This window comes from Centropristis striata, chromosome 20, assembly GCF_030273125.1.
Source record: "Centropristis striata isolate RG_2023a ecotype Rhode Island chromosome 20, C.striata_1.0, whole genome shotgun sequence".
NCBI classification, from domain to species: domain Eukaryota; kingdom Metazoa; phylum Chordata; class Actinopteri; order Perciformes; family Serranidae; genus Centropristis; species Centropristis striata.
Window position 1 is genome coordinate 8,812,221 of NC_081536.1, and position 13,955 is coordinate 8,826,175.

Sequence of the window (13,955 nt, forward strand, 5' to 3'; positions counted from 1 at the left end):
CAGCAAATCCTCTAATGTTAGGAATTATTGTCTTCATAAAAGTTGAGTCATTTAAGAAAAATAGTTGTTAATGTTCTGATAATCGACTAATGGCTTCAGCACTAACTTGGGCTATAATAACTAATCTCTACTACTTCCTGCTATAATTTGTAGTTAATCAAATGATGTCTCTTAAATGGTGTTTTCTTCCTTCTTGTGTTTCCCTTGTGTTCTTTATCTGAGTGTTTCCACATGTGTCCCTGTATGGTGCATTGACCATCTGCCTCTCTGTCCCTCTCTCAGCGCTGGCCCCAGGTATGGGTATAGCAGTCTATGCTGGTCTGGTGGGGGCCCTGCTACTGTGTGTGATACTGGTGTTGTGCGTGGGTGTGCTCGCCTATCGCCGCAGATGCCGCCATCTCCATGGAGACATCACCGATTCTTCGTCTGCTCTCACTGCTGCCTTCCACCCTGGCAACTACAAGCCTCCCAGACAGGGTAAGCTCACGGACACACTAACACACACATACGGCGTTCAGTACACATTCATAAACGGCTCCCCTTTTCATCTCTGTGTTTGTTTTCACAACTTTTCTTGTTGTTACTCATCTTCATAGAAGCCTTTTTTTCACAGTCCATTTCATTATCACACTGCTATTTATATCATCCCATAAATGAATTCTCTTTATGTCATTATCTGCTCTCGCTTAGTCAATTCTCCATTCTTTACTGCGTTACATTTTTTACATTTCAAGCATTTGTCATGGTATCCCTTCTCTTGTTCTTGCCATCAAATATTAATTAGCAACATTAATCCATTTCACTCGCATCACTTCTAGCCCTGCCTGTGTCATTTTTGGTGATAAGAGAGCAGCTTCTCTTTTCTCCCATGTCCACAGATAACCCTCACCCTCTGCATCCTTCAGCTCCTCCAGATCTGACGGCCACAGCGGGGGCTTTCCGCGGGCCGCTCTTCTCTCTGCAGCAGGGGGTCAATGACAGCCCTCACAAAATCCCCATGACCACCTCTCCGCTCCTGGACCCGTTGCCGAGTCTCAAAATCAAGGTGTACAACGCCTCGACTCTTTCCTCTCTGGAGCTCCCCGCGGACATGTGCTTAGGAGACGGGGAGATCCTCAGCCTGAAGTCAGTGGGTACTATGGGTAGAGAGAGAGATTACCACAGCCACACCTTGTCCAGAGAGCCCGGGCTGAGCACCAGCGCCACCCTGGGTAATCTCGGAGGACGCCTTACCATTCCCAACACAGGTAATATATATACGACATGCAGCTGTGTTCTCACATCCAATTAAAACCAGAATTCTTCTTCATGAACTAATCGCATATAAATCCTGACACCTTCTCCCTCAGGTGTGAGTCTGCTGGTCCCGCCTGGCACTATCCCCCAGGGAAAGTTCTATGAGATGTACCTCATTATCAACAAGTGGGACAAAACGACGTGAGTACCCTTCATCTTTATTCCTCTATTTCCTTCGTCTCCTTCGCAACCACGAAGCAGAACAGACCTCATTCTCACCTCTATCAGAAATTTCCCCATGCACGGATCGCCTACTGCGAGCCACTTGAAGTTTTTTTTGGAAGTTCTATCACTTTTTCGGAGGATTAAAAAGACATTGATCGACTTGTCTCACCTTTTGCTACCAAAATGGGAGTGGATTCATTTTCTTGCCAATTCTCTGGAAGTTTGATATTCGGTTTGCCTCAAATAGATCAGTACCAGAATGTTTCATGCTGTGGCAATGATGTTCTTTTATAAGTCAGACCTCGTAAAAATCTTGAAAGGTTGGAAAATGATTGATTTTAACTGTTGTCTTTTCAAGGAATTGAAAACATCCTGGAATTTGATTATACTATTACACTTTTTAGAATGCTTCATTTTCAACCTTATCTGGTGTTTTATTCATCTTGTGCAAATCAAAAATCTTTCAATTTTTAAAATAAAACATTTCTTTCAAATTTGTTTCTTTGCCTCTCACACCAGACTTACCCTAACCTAGCATTAAATAATAATGATCAGAACATAAAAGGTTAATACAAGCTGGTAAAATAAAGGGTTGGTGTGAATTGATTGCTGTGGACATGAAACAAATACTTACATTTTTTTTCTGTGTAATTTATAGTAACAATTTAGGTGTGATGTTAAAGGCTTTGAGAGTCTGGACATTTTTTGGTTGAGGTACTTTGAAAGTACTTTAATTTTACTCTTAAAAATATGTATCAACACTGGTAATGTACTGTGATGTTTATGGCAACTGTTACACCCTGTGTTCTCCCTGTGTGTGTCACATTCACAGGCTACCCTCTGAGGGCAGTCAGACTGTACTAAGTCCTGTAGTGAGCTGTGGCCCATCCGGTATGCTGCTGAATCGTCCCGTGGTCCTGACTTTGCCCCACTGTTCCCAGCTTGACACACCTACACCAGACTGGACCCTCACACTCAAGACACAGACGCACCAAGGGGCCTGGGAGGTGAGACAGCCTCTGACTGGGACCAAGTTATAGATATTTGTTGGACATAATTAAACCATACTTCAATCTGTTTTCAGGAGGTGCTGACGGTAGGGGAGGAGACTTTGTCGTCCCCGTGCTACCTGCAGCTGGAGGAGGAGTGTTGTCATGTTCTCATGGAGCAGCTTGGAACATATGGCCTGGTGGGCCAGTCCTGCCCTCCACAGCCTGCCTGCAAACGTCTCCAGCTGGCGCTGTTCGCCCCTCGAGCACCCTGCCTCTCCTTGGACTACAGCCTGCGTATCTACTGCATCCATGACACCCCACATGCACTTAAGGTACTGCTTGTGTGTTTACTCAACTGCCTGTTTAAAATATAATATTTGTTTATTCACCTATCTTCTTTACTTTTTTTTTCTTGCATTTCTGTTTCCTAAATTCATTGATGTCAGTCTGGCAGTACTGAGTTTATAGTGTAAATATTTTTTTTTTTAAAGTTAACTGTGACATTTAGGTTACTGACTATTTGTTGGACTAAAAGACACTCTAAGGCCAAACAGCCCGATCAGCAGTGTGTGCACTGAACTGCTGCAGTTGGCACTGGAGCGGTGTCCACATAGACAGTGTTTCTGCTGCTGCGCTGCTGTGGAACAGCCTACCATCTGCATTTAGTTTGCCCATGTTAATGACCATAAAAAATATTTCATTTCTACTACCATATTACCATAACTCAAAGCATATCGACTTAACTATAGAGACGTGCAAATTATTGCATTTTCCAACATGTTCCTGGAAACATTTCAGAATAAAAGCTTTGTGTTGAATAACAAATGAAGGGATTCTGTCAACAGAACACCACAGGGCTTTTTATTATGAGGCAGAAACAGGTAGAGTTGCATTAAATATATATATATATATATATATTTATTTTTTTTGTCATGACTGTGACATCTTCTTCACATATAGACATTGAAACTGTAGTGAAGGGTGTGCTGTTGCTTGTGGGGTGTCAGTATGACTGTCAACACATAATTTTGCTTTGTATTTACCCAAATCTCTTGCAAACTCTGAAATCAGACCAAGGGCTGATGTCACAATACCTTGTCGACTTCTTTTATACAGTCTGTGACCACGTCAGCTTTTAAAATACAACTAAAATAGAGCTCCATCACACTTGTCCAAACTCAATTCCAGTATCAGGCTGAATCTCCCCTTACCCACTAGAAGCAACAACTCAAAATAGTACAGCACAATACAAACCACCAAGTAAACAGCAAGTGAGCACTCTATCCAGAGGAAGTTGGACTCGCTGACGTTAGATATTTTCCTTCTCTTAGTTCCTTTTTGTATAAAGTGTTCACAGACCAGCCGGGGTAGTAAACATGAGCGCGCTGTGTGCAGTTTACTGGCATCACATTACATGATTTCTGGCTGCTAAAGTTCAAACAGCTTTCAAACTGTTAGCTCTCACACATTTCCATTTGGAGACACTGACTTAGAGGATGCATGACGCATTTTAATTAAGCAATTTTGAAAGCATGTTTTAGGACAATAAAGCCAGAATAAAAATTAATAACATAAATACGTTCCTAAGCCATTCTTCTGTCTGCCTCTCTGCAGGAGGTGCTGGATTTGGAGAGGAGTCTAGGTGGAGTTTTGCTGGAGGATCCCAAGCCGTTGCTCTTCAAAGACAGCTATCACAACCTGCGCCTGTCCATACACGATATTCCTCACACTCACTGGAGAAGCAAACTTCTGGCAAAGTATCAGGTGAGATGCTGAAAATGCAGCAGATGCTAAAAAACAATCTCTTGATTTGCATAGTGCTTATGGATGTGGACGTGTTCATGTCTACAGAGCACATAGAACCATGACAGTATTGATAAATTGTCATTGTTACTTCAAGCGTAAAAGGCAATAGCTCCTAAGCAAAAAAACTCTTTATTTCACTTCAGTAGAACGGCTATTTTCTCAGAAAACACAGCTAGTGTGTATTCGCTTCTGTTGTAAACATCCAAACCCTCTGCTGCATTCTCTTGGCGGCCTTACCAAGATGGCAGTCTGAACCCTCTCTGAATAACCAAACAGGAAATCTGATAGTGCTCCTAATTTATGGACAGTGTGCTTAGGAAATAAATTGTCCTCTGACACACAGTGGGTGGAAACAGCCAATATCAAAATAAAGCATATTGCACTCTCCTCGAATGGAAACTGGTGTTCTAGATCCTTCCTGATTGTGCTGCTCAGGACAAAACCACTTTAATCACAGTGTAGAGACCCATTTTCTTCTTAACATTTGTCTTTGTTAACAGGAGATCCCGTTCTATCACATCTGGAGCGGCAGCCAGAGACCCCTGCACTGCACCTTCAGCCTGGAGAGAGGGAGCCTGGCTGTGTCACAGCTCACCTGTAAGATCTGCGTCCGACAGGTGGAAGGGGAGGGACAGATATTCCAGCTGCACACGGATATTCAGGAGGTAATGGTGACAACCTTAAGCTACTATAAGGACTTTCATTTTGTGTTGATGTTGGTGACCCCATTGAATAAAAGCGGTAATGTTTCCGGTGGTAAGAACTTGATTTGCAGAGCGTCTGTATTTGTTTCGGAAGCGAAAGACAGAAGTTTCATTTTTATTTCATTTTCAAATATAGCTGTTTACAGGATGCATAGGAAATTGGAAATGTATCTGTTAGTGGCAATTTAACTGTAATATGAAGATTGGGAAAGCAAAGTAAAGTAATGTTGTTTGAGCCACTAAGGTAAATTCATATACTGATGTAAAACCTTGTCTCACAATGAATTTCACACATAAAACAGGCCCTGTCTCAGGTGGAAAGGGTAAATTCAGAATAGGTATTGAATCATTTAAAGCTTGAAGTTCTCTCCATCTGCTGAATGACCAAGGTTAACTCGTATTTTCTGTCTTTTATATATTTTTTTGCCTTCTATCTTTAAAACTTTTTTTTTTGTTCTCTTGTCAATTATTTTCTTTTTCTTTTTAACCAAAAAATGTAACGTATTATATAAAGAAATACCTCCTTTCTCGTCTGAGAAAATTGTAAGCATAGTCCCTTCTGGTCCACTTGCAGTAAACTGTTTCGTCCAGTATCAGACCTGTGGATATGCGTTAAGAATAAAGATCTTCTCACTTATGTAGGTCATTGGAGGCATCAGTATTACATTAAGACTCTTTCATAATCAGCTAAAAACTCCTTGTAGTTACTTTAAATAATGTAAATGCAGATGACGTTGCAATTAAAGCCGTTCTTATTCTGAAGTCAGCTTTTTTCAAAACATTTCTCAGTTCAAAATGTAGTTTCCAAACAAAACTTCTCATCTCTTCCAACATGATTTTGACATCAGATGATTTGCTACCACCACGCTTCATAGTGCTGTTCGTTCAAACAGAGAGTTTTATCTGTCACTGAATTTAAATGAATACAGTAAATGCAGAAAAATCGGTAACGCTTTATTTTAAGGTCCTTGTAATATCCATTAATTAACAAGTAATAAGGCCCTTGTAAGTCCTTACAAGATGCTTATTAACATTACTGTGTGTTTATAAGCTTATATAAGTGTTAATAATGGCATTACAAACACCCATGACCCACCCATTATGTCTTTGCCATGCCTTTATTAATCTTATTTTGTTTGCTTATTGATATTAAAATATACTTTATTGCTCATCTATTATAAGTTAACTATAAGTTAACTATGCTTTTTGCAACTACCGGATCTAAAGCGAGAACAATGCCTTATTACTTGTTAATTAATGGTTATTAAGGACCTTATTATAAAGCGTTACCGAAAAATCCAACATCTGTCATTAAAGAAATGTATAAAAATAAGTGTCTGTAAAAATCACACATTTACAGTTTTTGAAAAAAAAAATTACAGAGGTTGGTCTCAATGCTTTTCAATTTCTTCTTCAATCCAGACTCTGCCCCCGCACTCGCCCCTCCCCTCAGGAGGTACCTGCCTGCCTTCCTCTCAAGTGGGACCCTATGCCTTTCGCTTGCCTGACTCCATCCGCCAGAAGATCTGTGCCAGTTTGGATGCACCCAGTGCTCGAGGATGTGACTGGAGACTACTGGCACGCAGTCTCGGCTTTGACAGGTCAGATCTGCCTCACATGTTTATGTGGGAGAGGCAGCTTGGTCACGCACAAGTCCAGTGTTGATGCTCAAGCTCCTAGTTTCTACTGTCAAGTGATAACTCAGGATTGTGTGCAAGAGTATGATTTTTTTTATGTCGTCTGCCGACTGTAATAAAACATCACTCATGCAGCAGCATTTTCTTAAATTTCTCTTTTATTTTCTCTTAATTTACTGCTAAGAGAAAAAAATAACAGAGGTCAACTACAGATGCAACAAACTTTCTTAACCATCCAAATCTGCTCTTACACAGGTGTGCTGAATGATAAATCCCATGTGATTATAATTTTTTATTACTTTATTAGCACATGTCACGCCACCTAAACACTAAATAAAGGCAAGTGTTAAGTAAAGAGGATTTTCCAGAGCGTCAGTACTAGTGTTACAGGGAACCTCAGTTAAAGAAGCAGATACAAACAATTGTTAAAATGACTAAACCAATACAAGTTTAATTGATATTCAATTGAGTATACAATTAGAAATTTGATTTATGAACAAATTTAACCAAAATGTAATACACACAGTTGCTCATGAAGTTGGAATCAAATATTTTTTACCTTTTTCCATGAAATTATTGTGGCAATGTGATGTATTATTGACAGATAAAGTGTATATCTTCTTGAAACTTTATTTTAATCAACCTCTTCCAAACATATCACAATGAAAATGAAACCACAATTCACAGAGGATTGTGTGTGAAAACAAAATGATTCCAACTTTATGGGCGACCGTGTAGAAATACAGTATTGTGCAAAAGTCTAAGGCAGGTTTGGAAAAATGCTGTAAAATAAGAATGCTTTCAAAAATAGAAATGTTAATAGTTTATTTTTTATCAATTAACAAAATGCAAAGTAAGGAAAAATGTAAATCAAAACAATATTTAGTGTGACCTCCCTTTGACTTCAAACCAGCATCAATTCTTCTAGGCATTTTTTCAAAACCTGCCTAAGACTTTTGCACAGTACTGTATATGTATCTCAATTTGATGATATGATATTTATCAATGTATTTTTTTATTTTTTTATTTTTTTCATGATCTTTTTATTGAATGAAAAGTGCTTTTCAACCAGTTGTGTAACATTCCCCTTACCTAAGAGGAGAGAAGCATTGAGTACCCACAAAATAAGAACACAAGTATGGATCAGAAAAAAGATCTGCAGCAATGTATTCATATTACATTGCTTCAGAAAATATTTCCTCTTACTAACCAGCTAATCCTGCTTTGTGAAATATGAGAGTTATTTGGGCATCGATGTTGGACTCTTGAGAATAAGTGGTACCAACAGCATTTGCAACATACAGTATTAAATATGTGCATATATGGCTGTAATCAATAACAGAGTGCTTGTCTTTCTTCTCCTTAGGTACTTGAACTACTTTGCCACAAAGCCGAGCCCCACAGGTGTTCTACTGGACTTATGGGAAGCTTGTCACCAAGCTGACGCAGACCTGGTCTCTCTGGCGACCGCGCTGGAAGAAATGGGCAAAAGTGAGGTGCTAGTTGTCATGACAACAGATGGGGATTGTTGATTGGTCAAGGAACAGAGAGAGCAAGCCAGACTTTTTTTTTCCCACCACCGTGATGGAAATAAGAATACCTGCCTATGAATATGCACACCCCGGCACAAATCATAAGCCCACAGAGCATTTAGTATTACCTCTGCCTCATGCTCCTTTTTCACTGACCCCTGATCAGCCACTGTAGCTACCACCGTAACCTATTCCCATGATAACTGCTAATCTGATTCAGCTTGAATCCTCCAAAGCAATGTTGCATCTGCAAGATGTGAACCCAATTTGAGTGTACGAAGGCGTAAAATGGGTGTAAAGTCGTCTGTCATACGTGGTGTGTTGACTGTCTTCTGCAAAGATTGAAATTTACACTATTCTTGTATATAAATAACAAAACAAAATTCATGTATTCAACACACCGAAGCACGCACAGTAAGACGCTAACACGGGATTACCCATGTTTCAGTAGCAGCATGAAAAGTGCATGATTTAACACCATCTCACCTCATGGCAGGGGCTTTTGTTTTCTCCATTGTCATTCTGTGTGTGCAGTGAATGACAGGCAGCAACCGACCTGTCTGAAACCTCCTCAGGCTACAGACACACTCCAGCACACACACACAAACACACACACACACACACACATAACAACAAACTGGTCATTAACCGGCTCTGAATAGGCTAGGATTTCTCCTCTAACTGCTTCAACTGTCGACAAATCACATGAGGTCCGAACCCTTGAGTATGTCGCTTTGTGCTGGAAAAAAAAAGCTGCCTTTTCTTTGTGGTAGGAGGATGAATTGTGAAGTTCATTTAAAGAATTGGCAGATAACTAGACCGACTGACTCTTTATATTGTACCAACAAATGCCTCAAAGCCTTGGCATATCATTCTGACTCACAGGGGTGTTTCTCTTTTCATCTCTCCTTGCATTCGTCTATCGCTCTGCCACACTCCTCCGATCTGCTGAGAATAAACTGCAGGAGAGCTTTTTGGTCATCCCTTAAAAGTTTCCTTTGGGGAACGCTCTTTAAGTTATTATCCATATTTGTGGATTTTTTTTGTTGTTTTGTTTTTATTTCTCTTGCAATCACATAGAATCCATTCTATCATGTGTGCTTGTTTAGCTGCTGAGCTTTTTAATTTTTTATTTGAGTAGAGCAGGCCAAATGGGACAATTAGATGCACAGTGGATGTCTCGGTTTCGAAGAAGAAAACCATGTTTATTTGTTGTTTTTAATATGGTGCATCCATTGAAAATGTAATCTGTAAAACATGATTAGAGGTGGTCAAATGTCCAGGTGAATATACTGTATGCTGTATTTCATAGGCTTTTTGCTTTGCTCTAACTGTTCCACTGCTCAGACAGATAAATATTACAGAATAGATTAGCCTTGCCTTGAATCAACTCGGCAGCAAGGGACCATAAAATTTACCTCAACACTAACTGCATTATGTTTCTATTCTCTGTCCACCACATATCTATGTGTCCATATGTCTACCCATTGCCCTGTAACTCATTTTATCTCCCTTCTCTCAGTTTAACAACATATTGTTAACCTTTTTACTAAGCCGCCTGCTTTGTGGTCAGGGTCTTCAAGCATTTTTGCATTATCAATATAGTTCTGTCAGTTATTGTTAGACGGGAATTGAAATGCTTTCATCTGTAACTTTGTTATTAAGTTCTGTCTGTTATTGGGTATTTTTTCTCCCTCTAAGCAAAAAAAGAAAAAGTGTTCATATCATTGAAACCACAAAAACCAAAACACAGGCAGTATCCCTCCTCTTCAGTGAGTCATGTCACTGTTTTGTGTGAATGAACTGAAAAACAAGCGTGTGTGTGTGACTGAGTGAGTGGGTATGTGTGGGCAGGTGGGTGTGCACAAACTGTAAGTGCGCACGCTTAAGATCTGTCATTTCTCTTTGTAAGTGCTATGCAAGTACAAAAGAAAAGCGAAGCATTTTGACTTCTTTTGTTTCCTGGAAGAGTAATTCTATTTTTTCAGATCAGGGCATTGACAGGGTTTTGATTTTGTATCCTAAAGTAGTTTAAGGGTGGTTTAACATTTTTTGGTTATGGTGGATCGGAAGGATTGGATCACTGACCAAGGAAGCTACTCCTGGAAAAAATACATGTGGGAGAACAAAATAAAGTATGGTGCAATGGCTACAAAACAAGTTGCGACTACCATCATGAACCCGTGCCCTGCAGGTCTTTGCCCGTGAGGAAATATCTGAACATGACCAGTTCAGAACTTTGGATTCCTGAACACTGCAGGACTATTTTCTTTCCTCAAATCTTGTTACAGAGACTGGCTAGCTGTAGACTACAGTGTTTATTCGTCCGGATTTCTTGAGTATCTGTTGGATCTTTGGCCGTTGCTCTGGATAACTTATACTGGAGCTGGACTGGATTCCTCCTCGCTCCTATCAAAGAGAAAGTTTAGCCTTTGTTCAAGAAGAAGTTGGACATTTTTATGAAAAAACACAAAATGGATTCAGTGACATTATTTTATCTCTGTAAAGTACCAATTGTAAATAAACGTCTAGCCTTCTTACCTGTAACTAAATATAATTTTTATGCAATAAATTATATTTCTTAGTTTAACGAGAGTCTGTGCTTTGTTGTTATTGTATTAAAACTTGTTATTGCAAACATTGTAAGAGCAGCTTTTCTAAAAATCCATAGAGCAAATTGCAGGGTTCTTTGGAGATCCTTGACATAACAAAATCACTTTCAAATGGTGTCTGTGTTTTTATCAATTACACCCTATTTTCACAGAAAATACAAAGTTACTCAACCTGCTCCTCTTTCCCTCACACCTCATTGGAAAATTCCCTTTAGATCCATTTAGCTTTGAAAGCTTTTAACCGGCAGGCTGTCCGGCCTTCAAATTAACAAGGTTTTAAAGACACTAATAGTGTCCTTTAAGGACTGACTCTGGTGCTTAGATCGAGCTTTCTAACCTCAGGTTGTTGTTTTTTGCAAGAGCAGGATGTGTGGGGATTTGTCAGATTATGCTCTTATATTGAGAACAAATATCCTAGTGAGTGCACTGCAGCATGGTCTTAATGGTGGGCAACACTTTGCACCTGTTTCATTAGATGCACTGCTAATTGGGGGCTGATATGTCACTCTTCAGTGCATGGCTTAATTGAACCTTTTGTAACGCATGAAGTTGTGATACAGTATGAAAGCTTACTGCAGCTTCAACAAGAGTTTTGTTACTTTTTATAGAATAAACTAGAAATGACAGTGACTTTATTTTGAAGGCGTGTAATATCTATTCTGAGAACATGCTGCATGTGACGGCAGTACACACGTTATGTGCAGCATTTACAACACGTATTCTTCTTCTGCATTATGAAATGATTCGTCATTTTTCACACCACCTAAAATTAAATTGAAATAAATATGTGATATGCTTAGAATTATAACCTGCAGAATAAGTTTATGATGGATATGTTTGATTTTAGGCTCATAATGGAAAGACAATAACAAAAATGGATCTGCTGTTGCCAAGGGGAACAGCAGGTCAGCAGCTGTGAGCTGGATAACCTCCACATTTAGACAGTGATTAATTTGACGATAATTATTTCAGTCCTGTGGTGTCCACTTATGTGTCACGGAGAGCCTGCAAGTATTCACTCCAATAAAAGACACAAAACCACCTGGTTTCATGTTTGACCGTAGAGGACTTTTAGTATTTATTCCTATAAATATTGGAATTGTTTTCACATTCTAGAGAGATACAATAAGATATTGTAGGTTATGTTGTCCTATGGTGCCCTCTCCTGGTAAATATGATGGATAGACCACATATCGTTGCAAAAGCCAGTACACACAAGGGTGCAATATAATCAAAATTAATTCTGGCATCTTTATAGATGCACAGGAAATATGTAATGCTAATTCATCTGTATTTTCCTAAACCATTTATGAATAAACAACTTTTATATTCCATGGCTTAATTTCACTGAAAATTATGTGAGGAGTGAAAACTGTGGCAATGACCACAGGTTAATTTTTTTTTTTTTTTTCAGAATATTTAAAAGCTCCTTTCTACTCTGTAAAAATGTGTGAAAGATGTGAAACAGATTAAAGTCTGAATGGCATTTATACATGAATGTATGAGTGAGTAAATAGCAGTTGGATATGAATATGATAAACCAACAAAGATACTTGGACCTCAAGTAACTTGATAGGCATTTGCAGTTTATACAAGAAAAACTGGTGTGAATGTGAATTTAATTAAATTGTGTGCAACTCCAAAGCCCATTTGAACATGTCTATACATTCATTAAAAGTGATGCACTCAGAATGACCTTGATGTCAAGTTAGAAATCTAAATGTTTCTTTGCAATGTGTAATCTTTTAACGTAGGGGCCAACACAGGGCACTGACACATGAAAAATGGTCACATGCACACACACTTTGTACTGTCGATTAAAATGAATGGCTGTTTTTGTGTTTAGTGTTTAAGTGTTAAGTGTTTTATCAGATTTCTTATACACAAAAGAAAGAGACAGACAGGTGCTCGACAATTTGGCTGTGAGCGCCCCCTGGCGGTTGTTTTCAGTAACTACTGACCACCTGGGAGCATACAGACCTGTGGTTTAGAATCATCTGCTCCAGCATATACAGGTGCATCTCAATACATTAGAATATAATTGAAAAGTCCATTTCCAGTAATTCAAGTCAAATAGCCCCAACCAAGTATTGATATATATTGCATATAGATGGATACTTTTGAGAGGCTAACATTTCCATATTAAAAATACTTTTTAAAATTGGTCTTTTGTAATATTGTTTTTTTGAGACACTGAATTTAAGGTCTTAAGCCATCATCATTATAATAATAAGAAATTCAATAAATTAAGACATGATATATGTTTCATTCTGTGTGTAATGGGTCTATTAAATGTGTTATTTCCACTTTTTCAATTACTGACATGTTTAAACTTTTCTATGAAATTCTAATTTATTGAGATGCACCTGTAGTATATGAAATTATACTGCATGTGCTCTTCTACTGCTATGAAATCCCTTTACATATGTACAAAAAAGATTTATTTGTGCAAAATGTTTCTTGGATAAATAATAATTAACTAGGACTGCAAGCAGTACTGAACGGGCCCTCGCAGTACACGCGTGTCGGGGCATGCTGCCGTCGGGGTGTGTGCGTTACAGGGGCCAGTCTATACCACCCCTATGAATTTCATTGCCTTAAGTGTTATAGTGTGGCCACTGTACCAAATATGAAATTAGACTGCCACCACAGTGCCATCTAGGGGCCGATCAATAAAACCTTAATATATAAATATAAAATATATAAAGGGTTATCCTCAGGAGGGCATTGACAATAATTGTACCAAGTTTTGCATAATAATGCACAAACTATCCCTATAATCCTCATACAGTGTCTGAAGGAGGACTCTTAACTGATATGTATAAGTTAGAAGAGGCAGGTAGCAATGGTGGAAAGTAACTATGTACATTTACTCAAGTACTGGACTTAAAGTACAATTTTGAGGTACTTTTATGTACATTTTATGTAACTTTATACTTCTACTCCAACACATTTTGAGGCAAATATTGTACTTTTTACTCCTCTACATTTAGCTGACAGCTTTAATTATTAATTTATTAATTATTAATTATTTAAAATGATTACCCATTTTTATAAATTAAACTACTTAAAAGTTTATTAGGTAGTTAAAATGAGCGGAGTGGAGTCATTTCACAGTGTGGTATTAGTACTTTTACTGAAGTAGCTTCTGCGCATGCGCGGCCTCGTTGCGCTACTGCGCATGCGCGGCCTATCTTTGCAACGGGCCGCG

The 13,955-nt window shown here is 38.8% G+C and overlaps 1 protein-coding gene across 1 annotated transcript in view; it reads left to right on the forward strand.

Moving 5' to 3' along the window:
* Positions 1-10,702, forward strand: part of unc5b (unc-5 netrin receptor B) — a 55,905-nt gene extending 45,203 nt beyond the window's left edge. Inside the window, exons 9-17 of the mRNA XM_059359868.1 lie at positions 283-477; positions 879-1,247; positions 1,350-1,437; positions 2,294-2,468; positions 2,546-2,785; positions 4,068-4,217; positions 4,760-4,924; positions 6,386-6,564; positions 7,967-10,702. Coding sequence (XP_059215851.1) covers positions 283-477; positions 879-1,247; positions 1,350-1,437; positions 2,294-2,468; positions 2,546-2,785; positions 4,068-4,217; positions 4,760-4,924; positions 6,386-6,564; positions 7,967-8,132 — 1,727 coding nt within the window. The 3' untranslated portion in view covers positions 8,133-10,702. The remainder of the gene's footprint in view (positions 1-282; positions 478-878; positions 1,248-1,349; positions 1,438-2,293; positions 2,469-2,545; positions 2,786-4,067; positions 4,218-4,759; positions 4,925-6,385; positions 6,565-7,966) is intronic.
* The last annotated feature ends 3,253 nt before the right edge of the window (positions 10,703-13,955 follow it).